Source organism: Amphibalanus amphitrite, unplaced genomic scaffold (assembly GCF_019059575.1).
Source record: "Amphibalanus amphitrite isolate SeventyFive unplaced genomic scaffold, NRLGWU_Aamphi_draft 000009F_arrow, whole genome shotgun sequence".
Taxonomy (NCBI): Eukaryota; Metazoa; Arthropoda; class Thecostraca; order Balanomorpha; family Balanidae; genus Amphibalanus; species Amphibalanus amphitrite.
This window is the reverse complement of record NW_024881505.1, coordinates 2,036,340-2,057,930: the sequence shown is the minus strand read 5'-3', so window position 1 is coordinate 2,057,930 and position 21,591 is coordinate 2,036,340. Positions and strand designations below refer to the sequence as shown.

Sequence of the window (21,591 nt, the reverse complement as noted above, 5' to 3'; positions counted from 1 at the left end):
CCTACAATCATCATGATTTTAGAGGCCTGCCATCGATTACTTACTTTGTCTGCTCGTGAACTTGTCATCTTGTGGATCCCTGGTCACTGCAGCATCACTGGGAATGAGTTAGCCGATCGTCTGGCAAGGGAGGCTATCTCGATGGAACAAATAACAGTCCTTGAAATGGGTCCCAAGGAGTACTATCCCGATATAGGGTTGTCTGTCCGTCGCCTGTTCAATCAGTGCTGGCAGCAGTATAACCCCAACACCAACTTGAAACTGATCAAGGATGAAGTCGGTTCATGGTCATCTTGTAGACGGACCAGTCGGAGGGAAGAAATTTTGTTATGTCGCATGCGAATAGGGCATACACGGTATACGCACGGGCATATAATAGATAGAGAGCCCAGACCTGAATGTGACCGATGTATGTGTCCCCAGTCAGTCAAACATTTACTTGTTGAGTGCCCAACGTATGCCACCCATCGACAATTGATTGTACGGAAGTGCCTCCAATTGAATGTTCCACTTACCCTTAAAACTCTTCTGGGTGATCATCACCCGGACATCATCGACGAGGTTTTCAGGTTTCTACGAGCTATCAACCTCTTCAAAAAGCTGTGACTGCAATGATATGCGCTGAACTAGTTGTGATTTTGGTGTTTTAAGTTATTTAAATGTGTAATTATTGGTTTATGTTGAGTTTGGCCGCCGATTGGCGAACCCCTGTCGCGACTGATGTGGAGGGCAGTGCCGCCGATTTGGCACATTGACGTGATCTCCTTCTGTTGTAATTTGCGTTGATTGTTCACTTTATCGTCGTCTCTCTGGTGTTTTGTGTTCTGTGCTGTGGCTGGTCTTATGGACGTCCTCATGTGTGTAAACAGTCGTGCATTGTTTGGGGATGAGTGAATGGATATTGAATGTTGAATGAGAAGGATGCGTGAGTGGAGATACATCGGTGTGAGAGATGGATGCAGTCAGTGGATGAATGAAGAGCAGCCTGTACTGGTTTGCTACTGTAGTTTTTTTCTCGATTTCTCTTGGATGTATACTAGGGGTACCCATTTTTCCCGATTTTGGAAATTTGTGGGTGGGGGTGGTTTTTCCCATTATTTCGCGACTTGTGATTCCAATGATGCCAAAAATATTAAAATCAAAGGTGGTTTAGGGGTCGCGAATTGAGATTGAAATTTGCGTATTTACCTAGAAATATGCCTATTTGACGCTGATAATAAATCGCACTAAAGGCAAAGTTTTTGTTTTGAAAGTCGGGTAGAGGGGTCATTGAGCGCTCATTTCCTCATCCAGATCGATGTGCTCCATCACGTGGTTCCGGTTAAATGCTTTACTAGCGATCATTACGATGTCGATATTGTAACATTTGGTGAAAAGCGCCGGGAATCCCGGCGACCAACAACAGGAGCAAAACATCCCGGCCCGGGATGTTTTGCCCCTGTTCTTGGTATCATTCTGGTCAGCGTGTAATCATTTTTGAAATCTTCTGCCTCTTGAAGGTCATGAGTTGTAATGGTGACCTTTGATGACCTGTGAGGTCAAATTAAAATGTGACCTTTCAGTTGCCACGTCTCTGTTCATGACAGGCTCTTTGTGTCCATACAATTTAAGTTTGTGCAAATGAGCTCAGGATACATCTCACAGATCATGGCTTCGAATGGATTTCAAATCATGTAATTAAAAAACGATCGAACCATTTTTACCGTATGCTTCCACAAGAAACTCCGTCCTGATCGCTCACGGCTACGATGAGACAGGGTAGGATAAATCTGGGTGTTCTACCCAAAAATATCAACTTCTAATCCGAAAACAAACTCGAAAGCGTCGATTCTTTCCATGCCCACCAATCATGTACTATTCCATTTCTTCAGTGGGGACAGATACACACCGTTCTTGTGTAAGAGTTTCCGATACAACTGCAGATCATTTACGAGTTCATATTCGACCACAGGCGACTAGCCATGCGCTGATACGTGCATGGTTGATATGTGACGAAGACCTTTCACAGCTTCTTGCACAGATCACTTGTGATCTCAGGTACCTAGTTGGCGTCTGAGTTTGAAGAAACTAATGTAGCAGGAGATTTTCATCCTGCATGGGCCGTATGGTGGTACCAGGATGCATCATATGAGGGAGTGTGCGTGCAGAGACTGAAGACGAGGAGAACCAGGTCCGCCACCTAAGGTCAATGGCCCACCCACTGTGTCGGCCCCCAGACAATGCCAGGAGTCAGTAAACGGTTCTACCTCGGAGTTGGCTGAGCCGTCTAGACATTGGCACCTTCCTCCTAATTTCCAGCTTTAGGCAATGACATCTTCATCTTCATCTTCATCTTCGTTTTGCTTCTGTATATCTATACCGAGATAAAAACAGCACTAAGCTATGCCGGTATGCATGAATGATGACCTTTGCCAATTTGCTAGACGACCTCCCCGAGTCCCGGAGTTGCAGAGACGGTTGACGGATGAGGGAGACGGATGGCATTCGTCGACTTCAGTTCAACATCAGCTGAGGGTTTGGACTGAGCATGTAGAGTGCAGTGTGCAGTGTAAGGTCCGTTATCTTGAAAGGATATTGCTGGCAGCGGCCGTCACCAGGCACTGGTTCCATGTCATGCTATCTGCACCCGTCTCAAGTCATCAGCTGGTATAGAAGTGACACATGCCCAGAATTGGAGTCACGAGCAAAATTGCAAACATATTTCTTTCATAATGGGGCGAGGATGGAGTTTCGGTGTTACTGTCCTGTGATGTTCTTGGCCAGCTTCCTTTCCATATGCTCAAACGCACATGCTGTGTGCGGGTTTGGGTGTTTGTGGGGGAGGGGCAAAGCTAAACTCATACAGCAGCCACCCGACGGTGGTGTAAGGCTTGCGCCCCTCCCTCATCCGTCTCTGCAACTCCGGGACTCGGGGAGGTCGGCTAGCAAATTGGCAAAGGTCATCATTCATGCATACCGGCATAGCTTAGTGCTGTTTTTATATCGGTATAGATATACAGAAGCAATTGATAACTTCTTTATCTACTTTATGCTATATTTCCGTTAAAATACGGCATGCGAGTTATATGGTTAAACCGTAACGGTTTTTAATGCCCCTTCCACCCAAATTGTATCGATAGGTCAATGTTCATGTCCTGGGGATTGCTCATTTCCTTTGCTGAATGAGACGACTCATTGAAAATTAGGTGGTTCCAATGAGAAAGCCTCGATCGCTGATTTTAGCCCCCTGACGACATAGCCATTCGTTCTAAGAGTTGCGGTCTTGTGTAGGTGCTAATGACGGTCTAAGCCAGAGTGAGTGTAAATGAGCATATGCTGTTCATTGACCAAAATTATATTTTTGGTGCTCTCTTTTACCGCTGCACGTCGAATATACCTACAGGCTACAACTAAAGCAATGTTGCACGGTGTCTAACAGCCATTAATACCACTGGAACACGTTGGCTTTGCATATTTATAGTCGTTCAAATGAAGTCATTTTTCCACTAAAATTAATACTCCAATGCAAGCTTGCGACCCATAAAAGTGATCTAATATCGTTACCTCTGTCACTGCTATAGATCCAGAACAGAGCAAATAATGATAGAATCGACCCCGACCTGTTGGCATGGTAACCTTGTCCCAACATAAAATAATGGTAATTTGGTCGATTTTCTGCTAAAATTGACATGTTCATTTTGAATTCGTGACCCCCAAAAATCGTTTGCCTTCGTTATTTTTGGCACAGATGGAATCAGAATAGACCAAATAATGGGAAAATTGACCCCAACTTGTTGGCATGGTAACCTTGTTCCAAAATTAAATAGTATTAATTTGGCCGATTTTTCGCTAAAATTGGCATTTTCAATTTGAATTCGCGACCCCTAGAAATGGTTTGATTTCGGTATTTTTGGCACAGATGGAATCAGAATAGACCAAATAATGGGAAAATCCACCCCCACCTAAAATTTGAAAAATTGACCCAAAAATGGGTACCCCTAATGTATACCTTCTTAACTCTTTTGTTCAATCTGGCTCCTTTTTGTAGAAGTAGTCACATAGTTCCGAAGTAGAGGTTCGGTATGATCATGAACCCTCCAACGCATGTTGATAACTGAGTAAGGTACCAAGAGCAGACGTTGCCGGAAGATCTTTTTGAACTGGAATAGCTCACTGGACAGATGTGGTGTCAAGAACGTTATTGATTGAATGACTCAAGAACCGAAACTACCTTTTTATTTCTTATTTTTAAGTTTTAACCAGGTATATGTTAGATACTAACTTTACTAATTATACTCCACCGGATATTTCCTGCCTGGACATTATCCAAAGCCCGCGTATATCCCCATGCTAAACCTATCATTTTCCTTCATCTGCTTAGTTTCCCTCTGAACGCTCTGAACCATATGGCTGCAACCGACTGCAACATCAGACTCGATCGAGACAAGAGTGGCGCACTGATGACGACAACTATGGACGCTTGAGCCCAACGAGGCTATGCGCCCTAACCCAACAAGTACAAGTAACAGCCCCCGACAATACAATAGACAAAAGACGAGGCGGTACGTCGCAGTCACCAAGGTATGCAAAAATAGTAATATAGATATCTCTTGGATATCTCGTTATAAGACACTTGCTGCTTGTGACTCGGCACCTAGTGACGTCACTTTGAATTGTATCCGGGAGCCTTGCACCTGCTTCTCATTGGGGAGCAAAGAAAATGTAGCTTTTAGACGTCATTATTGCGTCAAGAAACTTTCAAGACTTTTCAGAACTGAGTTTATAAATTTATTTATATACACTTCAGCTTTACCAGTGGATGACCTTGAAAGCTACGCGATGTTTTATCCGAATTGTTTTGTTTATAACCTAACCTACGCATCAATTTTTGCGATGATCATGCAATGATCGCAAACACTTGAAAACAATGTGTTGCAATTGCAAGCTTCTAAGATCACCTGAAGCATTCATAATTCAAATTCGGATGCATTGGCCGAGTCTCGCCACTTCACCAACCTGACCTTGCTTATTGTTTTAACTGCCATACCTACCTACTTGTCCTTTCATCGACGGTGAGGGCTCGCATTGCCCCGAAAGTGCCCACATCGTCTGATAGAAATGTTTATTTTTTGGTGTATATAAGCTCCGTTTCAGACAAGGCATACCTACTCAGTGTAATTGCACTTGCACCTGGCTAATTCCCATTCCCTATAAAACTACAAAGCCACCAAAAATGTGGTCATTGTCAGTAGGTATCAAAAATATGAACAGCCTCACTTACAATAAAAATAAAAAACCTGCTACAAGGCCACACAACAAGGCACTAGATATAAACCACAAATATGAAGACCTGTAGGCATCACATAACCCACATCACATAAGTTGTACCCAAACTCAAGCTCGATGAGTTGCACGAATAATTTCCCTACTGGCGGCTTCACATTTACAGCTCATCCTTTCCCTCCCCGCCCTCCGTCGCCAAACCCTCCCCACTCTCTCCCACCTCCCCATCGTCCCTCTTTCCAAAAGAGGCGTCCAACAGGTCACGTTCGATACTTTCCACGAGCCGTCGCTGCACATCAGGATCATCTCCGAATATACTCTCCAGCACACCAAACACCCTGCGCCGCTCCTCTGGAAATCTGACCAGTGCCCGCCGGTAAAATCGCACAGTCTCGGACAGCACCTCCGGCCAAGGGGTGGGCTCAAAGCCGAGTTGCTCGCGGGCGCGCCGCCAGCTCACCGGACCGCGGTACACGGACGGAAAGAAGCGCGCCACGTTCTCACTATTAACCTCCCGGGTCACCACACTGTGCACACCTAGCTCACGCGCTATCTCACCAAGAAGCTCAGCCAGACGGAAGTCACGGTCTAGCGCCAGGTTGAACGCCTTCCCGTTGACTTCCTTGGAGCGGTTCAGCGCGGCTGTTAGTGCACGTGCCACGTCCGAGACAAACACGTAACTAGTGCGGAGTGTGCGCACTGAGGGTGGGATGGGCACCGGGCGACGAAGGACACCCGCGTACTGCACCCAGAGCTGGTAGGCCCACCAGCGGCCCGTGGTGTCTCGCGGACCGAGCACGTCTGGCAGACGGAGCACCACGTGCGGCACGGCGCGCGCGCGCAGCACCTCCTCCGCCGACAGCTTGCCATCGCCGTATGAGTCGCGGGAGGCCAAGTCGTGCCGCCGACGCCGGTCCGACGGACGTACTGCGGCCTCCTCATGAGAGAGTACGCCCGTGCTCGGCTCACACACCTGGCGGCAAAGGTGGGAGGGAGAGAGGGAGTGCCAGGTAAAACCGGTCAATCGGGGCCATGCACGACGAGAAAACATCAATATGGGTCGCAGCTGGCGCATATAATTCAGTCAACGACGTCTAGTCGTAAAAGGATAAGATGTCAAAAATAGGTACTATCGGTGGTGCAAAGTTACAGGTACTTTTTGTTGAGCCGGTGAACGTGAATGTTGAAAGTGAACGCCTATCGAGAGGCAGTAGACAGTAGCTAAAAATTACCGATTTATAGGATCCCTAGCTCAACACTCACCTCATACACCGAGTCGGAGCTGATGAACACATAGTACTTCATCTTCTCTGCCAGCGCGTCCAGCGCCTGGCTCACGGCGTCGGCGTCATAGCCGCTGAAGTCTATGACAAAATCCCACTGAGTCACCTCCTTCTGGGCAGCCATCAGCTCCTCGCAGCCCAGCAGCGGGTTACCGCTCGGACAGCGGCGGCACGGCGTGTAGCGGTCACACCTGAGCTGGCGCACGTGCTGCAGCACGCGGTCACGCGCGTCGTAGCGCTCCGAGCCGCGGCTCACGACCGTCACGTTGTAGCGTCCTTTCTGGCGCAGCAGCGCCGTGACGCTCTCGGCGCCGATGAAGCCGTTGCCGCCGAGAACGAGCACTTGCTGCATGCGGGAGACATCCGAATCGGCTGCCGTCTGGCTGGTCAGTAGCAGGACTGGCAGGAGCAGCAGCATGACGGACAGCGCCCAGAGTCCTCATAAAACACAAGAGCGACCATCAGCATTGAACTACATAACACAAAAAGTTAGTGTGGCATTACTAGCCTAACAAAGCAGCAATATTATTTATGTGTGAGAGAGAGAGAGAGAGAGAGAGAGAGAGAGAGAGAGAGAGAGAGAGAGAGAGAGAGAGAGAGAGAGAGAGAGAGAGAGAGAGAGAGACAGAGAGAGAGGGAGAGACAGAGAAGAGAGAGAGGAGAGAGAGAGAGAGGGGGAGAGAGAGAGAGAGAGAGAGAGAGAGAGAGAGAGAGAGAGAGAGAGAGAGAGAGAGAGAGAGAGAGAGAGAGGTGAAATTCAGAGGTAACTGAATGAGGGAGAATGGAGGTGATGAATAGAATGAATGGAGGAAAGGTGAGTACCTAAGCCTAAGGTGAGAATGATGTGATGGAGAAATGAGAGGGGCAAAAAAAAGGATGTGGTGAAGAAGAGAAAATTCATGGAGACGGGAGAGGTGGAGGAGAAAGGATAAAAGATGGTTGGACCATTGTTTCTGTATGGGTAGTGAATTCTGAACTCTGGTCAGACTGTCAGAGGACAGGGGGATGAGGAGAGGGAGCCGGGAGGGAGAGAAAGAAAGAAAGAGAGAGAGAGAGAGAGAGAGAGAGAGAGCTGTGAGTGCTCATTTACTTACCACTTAAATTTTGAGGACCAAAACGCCTTCCAGGCTTCCGCTGATCGACGCCCGAGCTTCTCCAAAGACAGCGCCGACTTGAGTGCCAAGGCAAGGAAACTTATCACTCCGACCTCAGTTGTCTAGAAAGCTAACAGACGCATGACTGAGCATTGAGCAAAGAAGTCGTGAAGAAACTAGATTTTCAGCACTCTCGCTCGTTCACCGAAACCGGTCTTCACCACCTTGGGTCTTCACACCCTGACCCAAGGCCCTTCTTCTTCTTCTTTGTGGGTTAGGGCGCGCAGCCGTCAGGCCCTAGCGTCCAACTTCTTCGTTTCTTGCATTCAACTGTCCGATCTTCCACGATGTAGTGTCGGGGTTGGTAGGTACTAAGCGGTAACTAAGCAGGGTTGTGGGTAGCCGGAAAAGGAAAAAACCTAGGGAAGGACAAATGCCAGGGGAGGAAATTGCCGGGGAAGGATTAAGCCAGAAGGAACAGACCTGAGTAGCAGTGTTAGTGTTAGTTTAATTGGGCAGCAATCTACAAAATGATGAAAGAAAGATCAATACTCTTCTAGCCAGAGTGTTACCAGGTAATCAGAGAAAGAGAGAGCGAGCGAGAGAAATTCAGACCACTCTACAAGCTAGCTATATACTACCAAATACTAAAATAAAGGAGAGAAGAGAAAACACGAACCACAGAGGACATGTGCTCAGAGTGCACCTTTGTTTCACTTGGACCTCCCGTAACGTTCACATTATACTTCCACAGAGACGAATCAGTAATCAAAACACACCGAAAGAAAGTTTCCAAAGCCTAGAATCACCACACAAAAACAGGCAAAAGCAACATCATCAGTGGGGGCGGCAAATAAGTAGCCGCCAATCAAACATTACACAGTTGTTAGAAATACTGTCAATTCCGGTATATCAATAGAACCCGCCGCATTTACAGTTTGTCAAGCAGCTCACAATCGCGCAAGAAAAGAAACACTGCGTCCAATACATTTGGTTCTGTATCACCGAGCAGAGTCGCCATTGTGAACGGGAGACCAGCATCTCCACATGTTCGTCGCAAACGTTGGCGTGTCGTGCGATATTGAGGGCAATCAATTAGGAGATGTTTGACATCGATAATGCATCGACAAAGTGTACACAACGGTGGTGGGGCACGATCCATGACATGCGAGTGCGTAAGGAGTGTATGGCCAAGTCTCAGGCGACACAGCACTACTTCTTCTTGGCGACTGTCACGAGCGCCAGACGTCCACCTTCCTATGGTAGGCTTAATCGTCTTAAGGTGAGTGGGCCGAAACTCTTGCCATAAGGTAGCAAATTGGTCTCGAACGCGCCGTCGGACCTCTGGGACATATTCACGATAACCAACTGCGACCGGTGTAACCTCTGGTTTGTCATGTGCTTTCCCGGCCCAATAGTCAGCTCGCACATTTCCAGCTATGCCGCTATGTCCCGGTACCCATATGAGAATGCACCTCATTCCATCCTCGGCAATGCGATGGTTTAATTCTAATATAGAGGTAAGTAGCGGGTGCCTCGTGGTGCCGTGCGCCATGCCTAACGCTTTCACAGCCGATTGAGAATCGGTGCATATCAAGGAACGTGGAATGCGATGGGTGCAGACAAACTTCAGGGCTTCTAGTATAGCTACTAGCTCGCCTGTATAAATAGAAAGACCTTCCGGTAACTTAAACGAAAAGAAAGCATTGTTAATGGTGAATGCACAAGCCACCGACTCATGCCGCTTGGATCCATCTGTATACAGTATCCGATATCCAGGGTACTCGCTGATAAGAGTCTGAAACTCGGCCTGCACGTCTATCGTGGAGCGGCTCGCTTTATCCTGGTTAGTTAGCAGGCTCGTCGTGACACACGGCAGAATCCACGGTGCCAAAGGCGCTGAGGGTTTGACAAGGCCTGTCGGTGGTTCATAATCGAAGTCGGCAATCATGCGCTGGAGGCGTAAGCACACCGTGAATCCAGAAATTCTGCGAAGATATTGGTCTGATAATCCTCGGTAGAGCTCCTCGGAGGCGGTCAAGTCTGTTATACTGTGACAAGGGTGGTGTTCATCACTCAAAACCTTCAGAAAATACCGAAGGAGTAACTCTTTGCGACGGAGAGATAACGGGGGAATATCGGCATCAACCTGCAATGCTCGAACAGGAGAGGTGCGTAAGGCCCCCGTTGCAACTCTCAAACATGCATTCTGAAGAGTCTCGAGAGATTCGACTCGTCGCGTGTGTGGACCATCGATAATGTATGAAGCGTATTCCAAGATTGGTCGAATCATTGCTTTATACATTCGGGTCAATATGATTCGGTCTGCCCCATAGCTCTTTGCAGCGACGCATTTAAGCACGGCCATCCTCTTTTGGACCCGGCTTTTAATATACTCTACATGGGAATGTAAGTTCATTCGGGAGTCGAGAATAACTCCAAGGTATTTCACCTCATCAACAATGGGAATGGGGTCATTATTAATGCACAAAGGAGGGAACACTGATAGGTCGACCCTTCGTAATCCACGTCGGAAAAGGATCGCATTAGACTTGGTACTAGAAAATGTAAACCCAGTGCCTGAAGCCCACTCACCAATATTGTTAAGGGCATCTTGCAATTTCCGAAATAGCTTCGGGATTCGCCGCCCTTGCACCCATATGGTGACATCGTCAGCATAAATTGCGTACGAAACTCCTGGGGGTAGCACGTCGGCGATGGAATCGATGGCAAGGTTGAATAAGATAGGTGAAATCACGCCCCCCTGCACGATGCCATAATTCTGCATAAATGTATCAGATAATGTGCCGCAACGGACCTGAAAGGTGCGATCTTTCAAGAAATTCTGAATAAAATGCATGATGTGACCTCGGAAACCCGCAGCATACATGCGATGGAGTAATACCGTAGGGGAGACCAAGTTATATGCCGATTTTATATCGAGGAACACAGCCAAAGTGCTGGCATGGTGAAGAAAACCGTCACGTACATGTGTGTCCAGACGGACAAGATGGTCAGCCGTGGATTTATCAGGCCTAAACGCACATTGATATTTGGTGAGTAGCCCGTGCTCTTCCACACACCACGTTAGACGCTTCCCAATCATGCGTTCCATTAACTTGCACATGCACGACGTAAGTTGTATAGGTCGGTAAGATGAAACCTGGTTGACATCCCTTCCTGGCTTCGGAATGGGAATCAGGTAAGAATGGCGCCATTCTGAGGGGAAAACATCGTTTGTCCAAATATAATTATACAGCTTCAGAAGATGCCGAAGCTGAGGGTCAGTCATATGGCGAAAGAAATCATAATGTATTTGATCTGGTCCTACCGAGGTTGAACCTGATCGATGAATAGCCTCTGTTAACTCCCTGAGTGAAAACTCTCTATTGTAAACTTCCTGGTTGTCCGAGCAAAAACTTGGCATTGACCTTGCCATGTCTCGTTCTCTGAGCAGGAAGTCCCTGGAGTAGTTAGCTGGCGAGCTAAGTTCCTCAAAGAACTGCCCGAAGGTGTTAACCACTTCTGTGGGGTCATCAATAACTCTGTCATGTTGGACAAGGACTGGTAAGCGTCTAGTTAGCCTGGTTTTGTGAGAGAACTTCCTCAAGATATCCCATAGTTTACTCATCGGAGTACGATGGTTAAACAGTGATACCAGTTCTCTCCACGATGACATTTGTGCCTGCCGAAGGATCCGTCTAGTTTGCGCTTTCACCTTACGGTACTCCAATCGGAGAAATACAGAATGAACGTCTCGACGCATTCGGTTATGTGCCCTACGTCGGTTCCTTATCGCCTCCCTGCAGGCGTCTGTCCACCAGGGGCACTGATATTTGGAATTCCCTTTCCGGATGGGTACGTACGTCATCGCGGTGTCAATGATAGTCTGTGTGATATTCGCACAGTTTTGGAGACCCAAACTGTCAGCAAATTGTAGATCGCAGCTCATCTGAAACATCGTCCAATCAGCCTTCCTCACATTCCACCCGGTGAATATGGGTGGTAAACTAGGGGAGGGGTAAGACTGGCAATGACGAATATGTATCGGGAAATGATCACTGCCGTGCAAGTCCTTGTCTGTTGTCCAGTCAAACAGGTGAGCAATTTCACTGGAAACCAAGGTCAGGTCAATATGGGACTCTGCACCAGTGGCTTCATCCAGTCGAGTCGGCTGGCCGTCATTGAGAATGCGAAGATCATGGTGATTCACAACATCCATCCAAATTATACCTCGAGGGTCACAGCGATCTGAGCCCCACAAGTAGTGCTTACTATTCGCATCGGTGCAAATAAGATATGGGGTAGGGAGCTGAGAGAGCAGGTGTGCTAAATCCTGGAATGAGAATGGGTCATTGGGTGGCAAATACAAGGAACACATGGTTATGCTCCGATCGTTCACCCGAATCGTGCAAGCTACCGCTTGTAACGTGGATTGTATATGAAGCCTATGGTGAGGCAGCCTGTCAGACACATATATAGTGACACCGCCCCGCCTGTCACCTTGTGGAGCAAAGTCACTGTATTCTGTACAGTAGGGGATGTGGAAAGAATATTTATCGTTTTGGATGAAATGGGTCTCCTGGACACATATCACCTCATATGGATCACATGTAAACATATGTTTAGCCTCAGCCCATTTGCCAATCAGGCCACGGGCATTCCATTGTAGTATGTTTAACACCATAAATGCTCACTAGTTACACCAAGATCACGGGCCCTGCCACAGCAGGCCCCTGTCACCAAAAAAGAAAAGGAAAAGAAAGAGAAAGAGAAGAAAAGAAGAAAAAAAAGTTACCTTCTGTAAATTCCTGCCTCTCTACCTCTCTCTCCTTTCTCTCTCCCTCTGAACTAGGTAGGGGCGGGGGGCTTCCTGGTGAGGCTCGGCATACGCCGGCCCCTTCCTGCACTGCCTCCCTGTCGCCTGAGTCCTATTGGAGGGGATGGGGAGACACTCTCGTCGGAGAGTCCTCCTAGCCCTCCAGGAGATGAAGATTCCCTGTGTCTATCCTTGGAGCACTCAGGAGTTAGCTTTGCCTCAGAACACTGGGGTTCCTGTGGGTTCCAACTCTGCCTGGCACTCTGCTGTGAGGTTGTGTCCCAATCATCGGTCAATGGTTCAGTCAGGGGTTCCGGGTCCGGCACTGCAGAGGGTGGGGAACCCGTCATTGAGAACAGGGATTCCTGGGAACCACCTGTTACAGCCTGCGAGTCCATTGTGTCAGGATTGTTCTGAGGGACATCCTGGGCTGTATCCGAGTGGGACATGGTGGAGATGGTTAGAGCCTGAGAGTCCATCATCTCGGAGGGCCTTTGTTGTTCACTGTCTTGGTCAATAATGGGTTGCACCGAAGGCCGGGGGGCTGTAGCTGCTGGAGTAGGGGGTTGTCCAGAGACCGGGGTTCCCTGCCCTCTTTGGTTTTCCTCTCGTGCACTGACATCACTCCTCCCTGGTCCTGTCTGGAGCTGTAAGAACCTGTCAAAGAGGGTGATCATTTTGTCCAGTTTCTGTTCGATAGTGCTCACTTGTGCTTTGAGGGATGGATCCGACGGAGTATCACTGACACTGTTGCCCCGCACCACTGTGGTGAAGGGCCTAATGTTTGGGGTTTGATTTTCCTTGTCATACAATCGACGCGCATGGGCGTAGGAGACATCCCTGGTGACTTTGATTTCACAAATAGCTTTCTCTTTTTTCCACTTGGGGCATTGCCGGGAAAGACAGTCATGTGTGCCATCGCCACAGTGGATGCATGTTTGGGAACATGTGCCCTCGTGCTTCTGCTCACCACACTTAAGGCACACTGCCTCAACCTGACACCTTGCCTGCATATGGCCGTACTTCCCACATTGCAGGCATATAAGTGGGTTGGGAATGTGTTGGCGAACCTGGTATACCACATAGTCAAATTCGAGTCTGGAAGGACATGTGGGCCTGTCAAATGTCAGTAGAATGATGGGGGTTTTCTCCGTGTGATTGCCCACTCTCCGAGTGAATCGACGGGCGGCAACCACCCCGAAGCTGGACAACCAACCAACGATTTCATCCTCAGGAAGGCCCATGAGATCAGGGGCACTGATTGTCCCCCGGCTCTGGTTTAGCTTTTCATCCTTCTCGATCACACACGCCTCATCTCCGAACTTACACACTTTCAATAGTTTCTCGGTTTGGGCACTGTCTTTGGTTTTAAGTAGTAATCTACCATCATTCAAAAAGTTTGCTTTGTCCACTTTGTCTTTGGATCCTAGAATCCCACGGACACACATCTGAATCCATGGCCACCCTCTTTCCTTCAGAGGCTGCCCGGACTGCAGCTTAACGGAAAGATAGCTGCCAGAATCATCATCCTCACTCCAGAAATTAACAACCGTGTCGTCCTCTCGCACTCTCTTACTGGCCCTACTTGGCCCCATCCTCCTGATCTATCCCATCGGTGACAGAGATCAAGAGAAACCTAACCAAGTCTTTTGCCGTGCAAAAAGACTCCAGGAACGACTCACCCCGATCCTCGGCTCAGAGCCAGAGCCCAAAAACAAAGAAAAAGAAACAAACCAAACCAACTCCTGAAACTAGGCTCACGGATTCGAATCTTCTCGAACGTCCAAGTTCGGCAGATACGCCTTCACCCTGCCACGGGACATGCCTAAGAGCTGGACTTTTTGCACGCGTTCCCCGCCAGAGGGCGCCACTGAGGAAGCACCCTCTGACGTCACGATAAAACTGCGCGCACTGTGCGCACGGTTCTGTAAGCAAGTAATATAGTGGTGGTTTCATGGTGGAAATTGGAATAAGTATTTTGACGTTGTAAAATTTCAAGCCGTTTTTGTGAAATTAATTAGTAAATGCATTTCAAAAGTATTTATTCAAAGTGTGAAAGGAGAATAATTAGAAGAACATGGATATTTTTGTTCCAATAGCTTATTATGTGAGACATGATCGGTACTAACGGGTACTTCTAAGAAGTAGTGAAGAAGTACCAAACAGCCTGCTCGGCTACCATAGATATACAGACTAGATAGGACACGCCCATTGGCTCCCCATACTAGCGAACATGTAGGTCAGGCGGCCATGTTGGGGCAGCCGTCTACATAGACTCGCATTTGCTACAGCACGGTAAAGTGAATGGGGGTGGAGCGGTTTCGAGCCCGTTTTCCAAACCGATTTTTGAGTTATTGGGAGGCTGCAGATGGCCAGTATGGTTATGAAATAATTAGTTAGAGCCTATAGCCTCACCAAATGTATTTGAAAACAATTTTCCATCATCGTACCGTACCGCAGCGAGGGATTAGTCACCCCTTGTTCCCAGACGGTTTACTCGTGCTTGTTCGGTACACGCTGGCCTCAGAGAGCTGAAAGTTGGTACAACTGACCTTTCGTTAAATCCGGATCTTATGACACTAATCACCCTTTCAGGTCATGCCCGGTCACTGACCTATGACGTCATAATAGAGCCACCGCGCGGTCATGACATGCCGCAACTTCGCAATGCCTTCAGTGCCAGAGGAGCTTTCACAGGGAGATCAAACTAACAGAACCTTGTACCCTCCAGAGGCCTTATAGCTTGTATATCTAATATTTTCCTGATGGTCACCTGAGGTCAGGTCAGTCACGTGACATCGCCATCACAAGTCAATGGGGAAAGGTGGTAACTGCTATTTTGGTGCCGAAAATGATTGAAGATTATGCAAACGCACGAAACCATGAGATAATACACATTACACATCTTGTAAACCAATGTTTAACTTTTGCACCGTTTAGTTTAGCGACATAGATTACGTCACAAAGCCAGAGTCGGAGTTTTAGGTAAATCATTCGATTAAATTGAGCTGGCGAGTCGGGACAGTCACCAATGGACTGAAGACCGTCAAAATCGAAATGAGTTATACGGCCCTCTTAGATCAACGTGACGTAAGGTCAGAATTCTAGGTTGAACTTATCCTAGCACAAGCATATCATCGACGCGCCTGAGCATGGTGACTAGGATAATGCCTATATCGCTAACGTTTATCAGCAAACTAGACGCTACTACATCAGCACCGCCCGTCCTGCCGTCGATGCCGCCACAGACGGGTGCCGCTGCTCCCTGGGAGCCGCCTCGGTGTCCGACCTGCCGTCGGGGCCACCATAGACGGGTGCCGCTATTCCCTGTAGACTGCCTCTGTTGCCCGGTCTGCCGTCGGGGCCACCCCACACATAAACGTGTGCCACTGCTCCCAAGGTGCCGCCCGGCCTGCTGTCGGGGCCGCTACAGACAGATGCAGCTGCTGCCGGAGTGCCGCCCGGCCTGCCCATCGGGGCAGCCACAGACGGGTGACGCTGCTCCCTGGGCACCGCCCGGCCTGCCCGTCGAGACCGCCTCTGACGAGTGACGCTCCCTGGGGCGTGCTGTCCGGATCGACATTTTCCCGTTCTTGTGTGCGTTTCGAGACTGCTTGGAACAGGCCAACGTCCTAGTCGCAGCTTTCTCTAGCCTTTGCTTCAGCCCCCGCTGCTCTGGCAGCTATTGAAATGGTCCTGAGGAAAATAAAAACAACCAATCATGCCTACTTCTTAGTTCTCCTATAGGGATAGGGCGATGAGCGGACTCGACAATGACATGCACACACTGACATGTTCACACACATTCACACATGAGGCGATCAATCATGGTCCATGGAATGCAAATATTTATGAGCGAGAAAGAAATGAGATTGATTATCGAAAAATCTTGATGTAACTTCAAAAAATATCGGGTTAAAAGAGTATGAACTGTCAAACTTGGTATCAAGCATTCTAGAGAGGCCCATATCTTTGCAGCCATACATGCTGTTTAGCGAACAGTTATCATGTTGTGTAGCTTAGCCATTCTTCCTTGAAATTACGCATTGTTTTTGGGGAGTCAACAAGCATTTGGGGAGTCAACTCGGCACGTTCCACCAGGCACTTACTAAATCATCGGTGCCAAATCTGTTCTGTTTGCAGTAACTCCTATTTAATGCCTGGACACATTTTGATGAAACTTTGTGTGTTGTTGGGCACCCACTTCCCTTGGCAATGCAATGAGAAATGTGGTTTGGGTGCAAGCGCGTGCTGGGTATTTTTATGACTCCAGAATGGCAGGATGCATTGCATACAAAATTGGGACACTGGTTGGAGACCAATCTGATGAGTGCCTTATAAGTTTAAGCAATCACTTGAGGCATACTAGGTATTGTATGTGTACACAATTGTACATGTGCAGAACACGTATCTATTTCTCACAAACATCTGGAATGATTGTGCTCAAAGTTGGTATGGTATGTTGTAACAGTATAAACAGATCATGGGCTGCTTTCACATGTTAGCAATGACACAGCAGTGGACTCTGCTCACCTTGCACAACTATATGCCACTCACCTGCAGGTGAGCAGGGAAGAAAGACCTGATGGGACTGCACCATAGCACAGCCAAACTGGTCTGTGCAATCGAAGGAGCCCTCATCATGAAGTGTGCCGCATGACCAAGCTTGCCCCCTTCCGACACATGTTGCCGCCAGTCCATCTTCACCTGAATGCGCCAGTCCTTTCGCTGTACACACCTGGGTCTTGAGGAAACCTAGAAAGTGAAAAAATGACAGGCATCTGTTAATGTGTTGAATAACTGGTAACAAGGGGCTGGGTGGAGGTTTGTTCAAATGAAATACCCTTTGTAGTAACTATACATTTATATTCACTGCATCTTGATGCTACTGAGCTCTTAACAAACCATTGTTTAATCAATATTGTCCTTATGGCCAACTGTTGTTATGGATTGTGATGTATCCACATTAAAACATGAACAGAGACTATCTCACAAATGACAAAACACAAAGAACAATACTAACTGCAATTTATATCCATTTCTAAAACATCCTCTCAGACTTAACTGAAAAAGAAATCTTCTATTTACCTGTGGAGAAACACACCCCTTCTTCCTTCAAACTGGTTGGAGCAGTTGCTAGCTAGGCATCTTGCAGCCTTTTTGAGTACTTGTGAGTTGCACATATAACTGAACCTGAAAGATAGATACAATAATTGATCATTTTCTTGAGTCAATTACCTGGGCTACATTACCAAGTAACTACGCATCAGGAAAGGATTTTCCTACTCGCTCACCGCTGTACTCAGTTCGAAATGTGCATTTACCAACTTTGCTCCTAAAACCCAGGTCAATGAAGACTTAGGTATTTCAAACCATTTAGATGGCAAGAGAAATATTGCAATATCTGTAAGGCTATAAAATGGTTCACAATTTTGGAATTTCATACGTAGACCATTGTTTTTAAGGCGCCAACCACAGCCCAGACGGCAATGCCGATAACATATTGCCAGTGCAGAGGTGCTCATCAGCTGCACAGGGTGGCTTAGATTTGCAGCAGAAAGGTAAATATTTTTGTGCTGAGCATTGCTGGCCATAACATCATAAAATGCAGATCTGCTGCACTAGCATATCATATCTGCTCCAAGAAAATGGTGAACAGATAGTCAGTCTTCAGAGACATAACGCAGTCACTGACTGCGTGTCAGCATGTGACTTAAATTTCAAGTCTTATATTGCAGCATTTCCTATCAACAGCAAAGATATATAAGCTTGTGGTAAAAATGTAGGTCTTGCTAGTCAGTGCAGCTGATATCTGTTGCAGATTTTCAGAGGACTGAAGCAGACATGTCGCCCCAGCTTGTGCGGCTTGCTGACTGTGTTGACGCGCTTTGCTGTCTTGCGCACAGTAACTTTTCAAAAGCTGAAGTGTTTTTAAATATGAAATGAGGATATATTTGACATAGTGCTATAATTTAACCTACCATAGGCCTACAATAAAACTCATTTTAGCACCAGCATTTTGCATCACAAACTACACTTTTCAATGCCTAGATCTTTTGTTGTTTATATAGTAAATAAGGAAGAAAATAAAGGTATGAGATCCTACTGTACTTCCACATAATGTTTTTCCAACAAAATGTACTATCAACCCCTTAAATACCCTCAAATGCAAAGCAGCATACCTGTCAGACAATGGCGCCATCCGGGTAACACTCCCTCCTTTCTATCTTCATATATCTAAATCAAAACTAGTTGAGCACAATTCAACCTCCGTTTGACATTCTCCAAGCTTCAATCTATGAGCTGAGCTCCAGAGACAAACACTATTCACTCTAAAAATACCAAAAAATGTGCCGTAAACTTTCCCATTTTCCCGTTCACTTACACAGAGCTGCCCCGCCGAGGGCTGCCCCAACATGGCGGCGCCCTCTGCATGCCGTCGCTAAACAGCTGCCCTATCTAGTCTGTATATCTATGTCGGCTACGATCGTCAGCTGTCCTTTGGAGCTGGACTTCAACGCTGTAAAAAAAATATGTGCTGAATTAATTTTTAGTTTCACCAAAATAAAAGCAATTTATCATTTCTTTTTCACTTTTGTAATTATTGTTGAGTGAAGAGACATGTTGCTAGTTCTGACAATATAAATTATAATTAAAAAAAAACGAAATGCGACGGTAAGTATCTGCTGCTAAATTATCACTTTAACCAAATACATGGAGAATCTTGCTACCATTGCTTATAAAACGTGCTTATCAATACACAAATGTTTTATTTCAGACAAGAGGGATTCATTTGCCTGAAGTCTTGCGTCATGTGCTACTGCTTTGATTCCAAAGACGCTCTCCGGGTCGGGGTAATTTAGTTCTTCATCGATCGATAAGAGATTTTGATTCCATTGATATCCAAATTGATAAGCTCGGCACCATGGAGTAAGGGCGTCCCCACAGGGGTGACGCAGGAAATATGAATGACGTTTACACCGACAGTAGTTTCCCACAGCCGGCAATGGGAATCTCCTGTCGGTGTAAACGCCACTATAGTCCCATCCAACTCAAACACTGGGGAATATCCCCGCACTTTTGAAGACGGAAATCTATGGACCTGCTCGAAAAATAGTGGATAAAATACGGCGAGCTTTCAGTTTTATGGTTGGGTCTCCCTTCCGAGGCACATATTTACGGGGGATATTGGGTCATATTCCCCCGGCGTCCTGATGATCGGCGCCCAGCTCAACGTCGAAGGCGCCCTGATACGCGGCACTGCTATCTGTGAAGGTGCCCAGGTTGCTGCCGCTCGAATTTTGGTCGCCTACTTAACAAAACCTCCGTTGGTGCCATCTCAGTTTCCTCGAGGTCAAGCAACCTTCACACGCCGTTGGCTACCTTGGCTGGCCGGCGACTCGTTCCCCTCGTGGCGACGCTCTTGACATCCAGTCAAAAGTTGGAGTGGCTGGCGCCCCCAGTGGGGGCCGGGGAAGGGGCAGTGGGCCTCCACGTTGCTCTCTTCCCGAGCCTATGGTGACTTGGCTCAACTCTCCTCAATAGAATCTGGATTCTGCACGCTGTATTAACATGGGCGTAGACACCACTACGGACAATACGGACAGTGGGTGTGACAATCAGTAGTGCCATTCATATAGAGGGTGTCATATATGAGCGGAGAGGCAACAGTACAGCTGAGCGGAGAGACAACATTAAAACAACAGCACAGCTGGCGTTGCATGGAGCTGCAGGCAACCGGACAGCGGAGGCTTGCGAAAAATAAACAATTCGTCACTTCAACGTATAAACAATAGTATAAAAAGCAACATAAACACATATTCTCATGGTCGAACCCATGTACTAGCGGCTCACGGCGGGCACAGGCACGCAGTGCGGTAGCGGTACCGGATCACACGTCATGGGCGTTGTCTCAGCATAGGTTGTTATGAGCGGAGAGGCAACAGTACAGCTGAGCGGAGAGACAACATTAAAACAACAGTACAGCTGGCGTTGCATAGAGCTGCAGGCAACCGGACAGCGGAGGCTTTCGAAAAATAAACAATTCGTCACTTCAACGTATAAACAATAGTAAAAGCAACATAAACACATATTCTCATGGTCGAACCCATGCACTAGCGGCTCACGGCGGGCACAGGCACGCAGTGCGGTAGCGATACCGGATCACACGTCATGGGCGTTGTCTCAGCATAGGTTGTTCGCAATCTAGTTGAAGCCTAAGAAGACGGCCAGTGGGGTCTCACTGCTGCTGAGGCGACCTCGGAGACGATGCGTCGCCCCTCCTGTCGGCGACCTGCGGTGAGCAGGACTCCAGATAGCTGTCTGGCACGTTGCCGACACTGCCAGACGCTGTCAGCAGGCCTCACTGCTGCAAGTGATGTGCAGATGGACGCCAGGTGACTTCGTCTGCAGGCGATTCCGGAGACCGCGGCCTCACCAGGCAGTACCACCTGCATCGCCATGTCGGTGTTTCTAGAAATGGAAAAATAACAGTATCGGTGAAGGACAAGCAATACAATGTATTCTGTTTTCCTCTCTTGCAGGTATACGTAATCTACAATTATCATTGTTCCTATTTCATTCAACTGAACCTGAAAATTCCATATTGGCACATTGTTTGACTAAATTTGTGTAGTTGGGAACAGGGGCGACGCCACGGTGCGACGACTGGAGGGGACATTGACCATTTTGGAGGGGACGAGGACCATTTCAAGTCGATTCTTTCCATGCAACGCCATAGGCGTAATGTTAAAATTCTAAAAAGTGGAGGGGACGAGATCCCCTCCGTCTCCCCCCTGTGGCGACTCCCTTGGTTGGGAAGCAGATTGTTTGAAAAACATGTTTGGCTGAACAGTGCGGAAAATATTTCATTGATCACTATAGCTGCAACAAAAATACTGAGACAGAAAACATTTGCGCTTACCTGGCTCCTTAGTCAGTCCCGCACAACGGAAGTGGTACCATTTATCGCAGCCGTCGCATCCGACCATCGGTGCTGCACTGATGCTGCTGCACTCCCCACATTCCCAGTACCTTAGGAGCGTCTTGGCTGTGAAAAGATTACTTGAGTCATGGCGCATACATGAATAGTAGGATGTTTTATATGTTTAACATCGCATAGCAAAGACAAAAC

At 47.5% G+C, this 21,591-nt stretch overlaps 1 protein-coding gene and 1 long non-coding RNA gene across 10 annotated transcripts; both read right to left on the bottom strand.

The window, feature by feature from the left end:
* Window positions 1-5,084: 5,084 nt before the first annotated feature.
* Window positions 5,085-14,292, bottom strand: LOC122380493. Of its 9 annotated transcripts, none has more exons than XM_043363719.1 (4): window positions 14,220-14,292; window positions 7,640-8,122; window positions 6,526-6,983; window positions 5,085-6,235 (listed from the first exon to the last, which is right to left on the bottom strand). In XM_043363719.1, the coding sequence occupies exons 3-4, from the start codon at window positions 6,961-6,963 to the stop codon at window positions 5,423-5,425; spliced, it is 1,251 nt and encodes a 416-aa protein (XP_043219654.1). In that variant the 5' UTR covers window positions 6,964-6,983; window positions 7,640-8,122; window positions 14,220-14,292; the 3' UTR covers window positions 5,085-5,422. The 9 variants fall into 9 exon arrangements, with proteins under 9 accessions (XP_043219654.1, XP_043219630.1, XP_043219638.1 ...); XM_043363695.1 differs by having other exon boundaries at window positions 7,640-10,858; window positions 14,220-14,285; XM_043363703.1 differs by having other exon boundaries at window positions 7,640-8,162; window positions 14,220-14,280.
* A 626-nt stretch (window positions 14,293-14,918) lies between these two features.
* Window positions 14,919-18,866, bottom strand: LOC122380487. The gene is made up of 4 exons (XR_006256339.1): window positions 18,641-18,866; window positions 17,547-17,651; window positions 17,016-17,213; window positions 14,919-16,154 (listed from the first exon to the last, which is right to left on the bottom strand). It is a non-coding gene; the product is annotated as an uncharacterized LOC122380487 (long non-coding RNA).
* Between the last annotated feature and the right edge of the window lie 2,725 nt (window positions 18,867-21,591).

What these genes read in the sequence shown, in the direction of transcription:
- LOC122380493 (XM_043363689.1), bottom strand. Translation starts at nt 10,766, where the DNA reads ATGTGCAAGTTAATGGAACGCATGATTGGGAAGCGTCTAACGTGGTGT.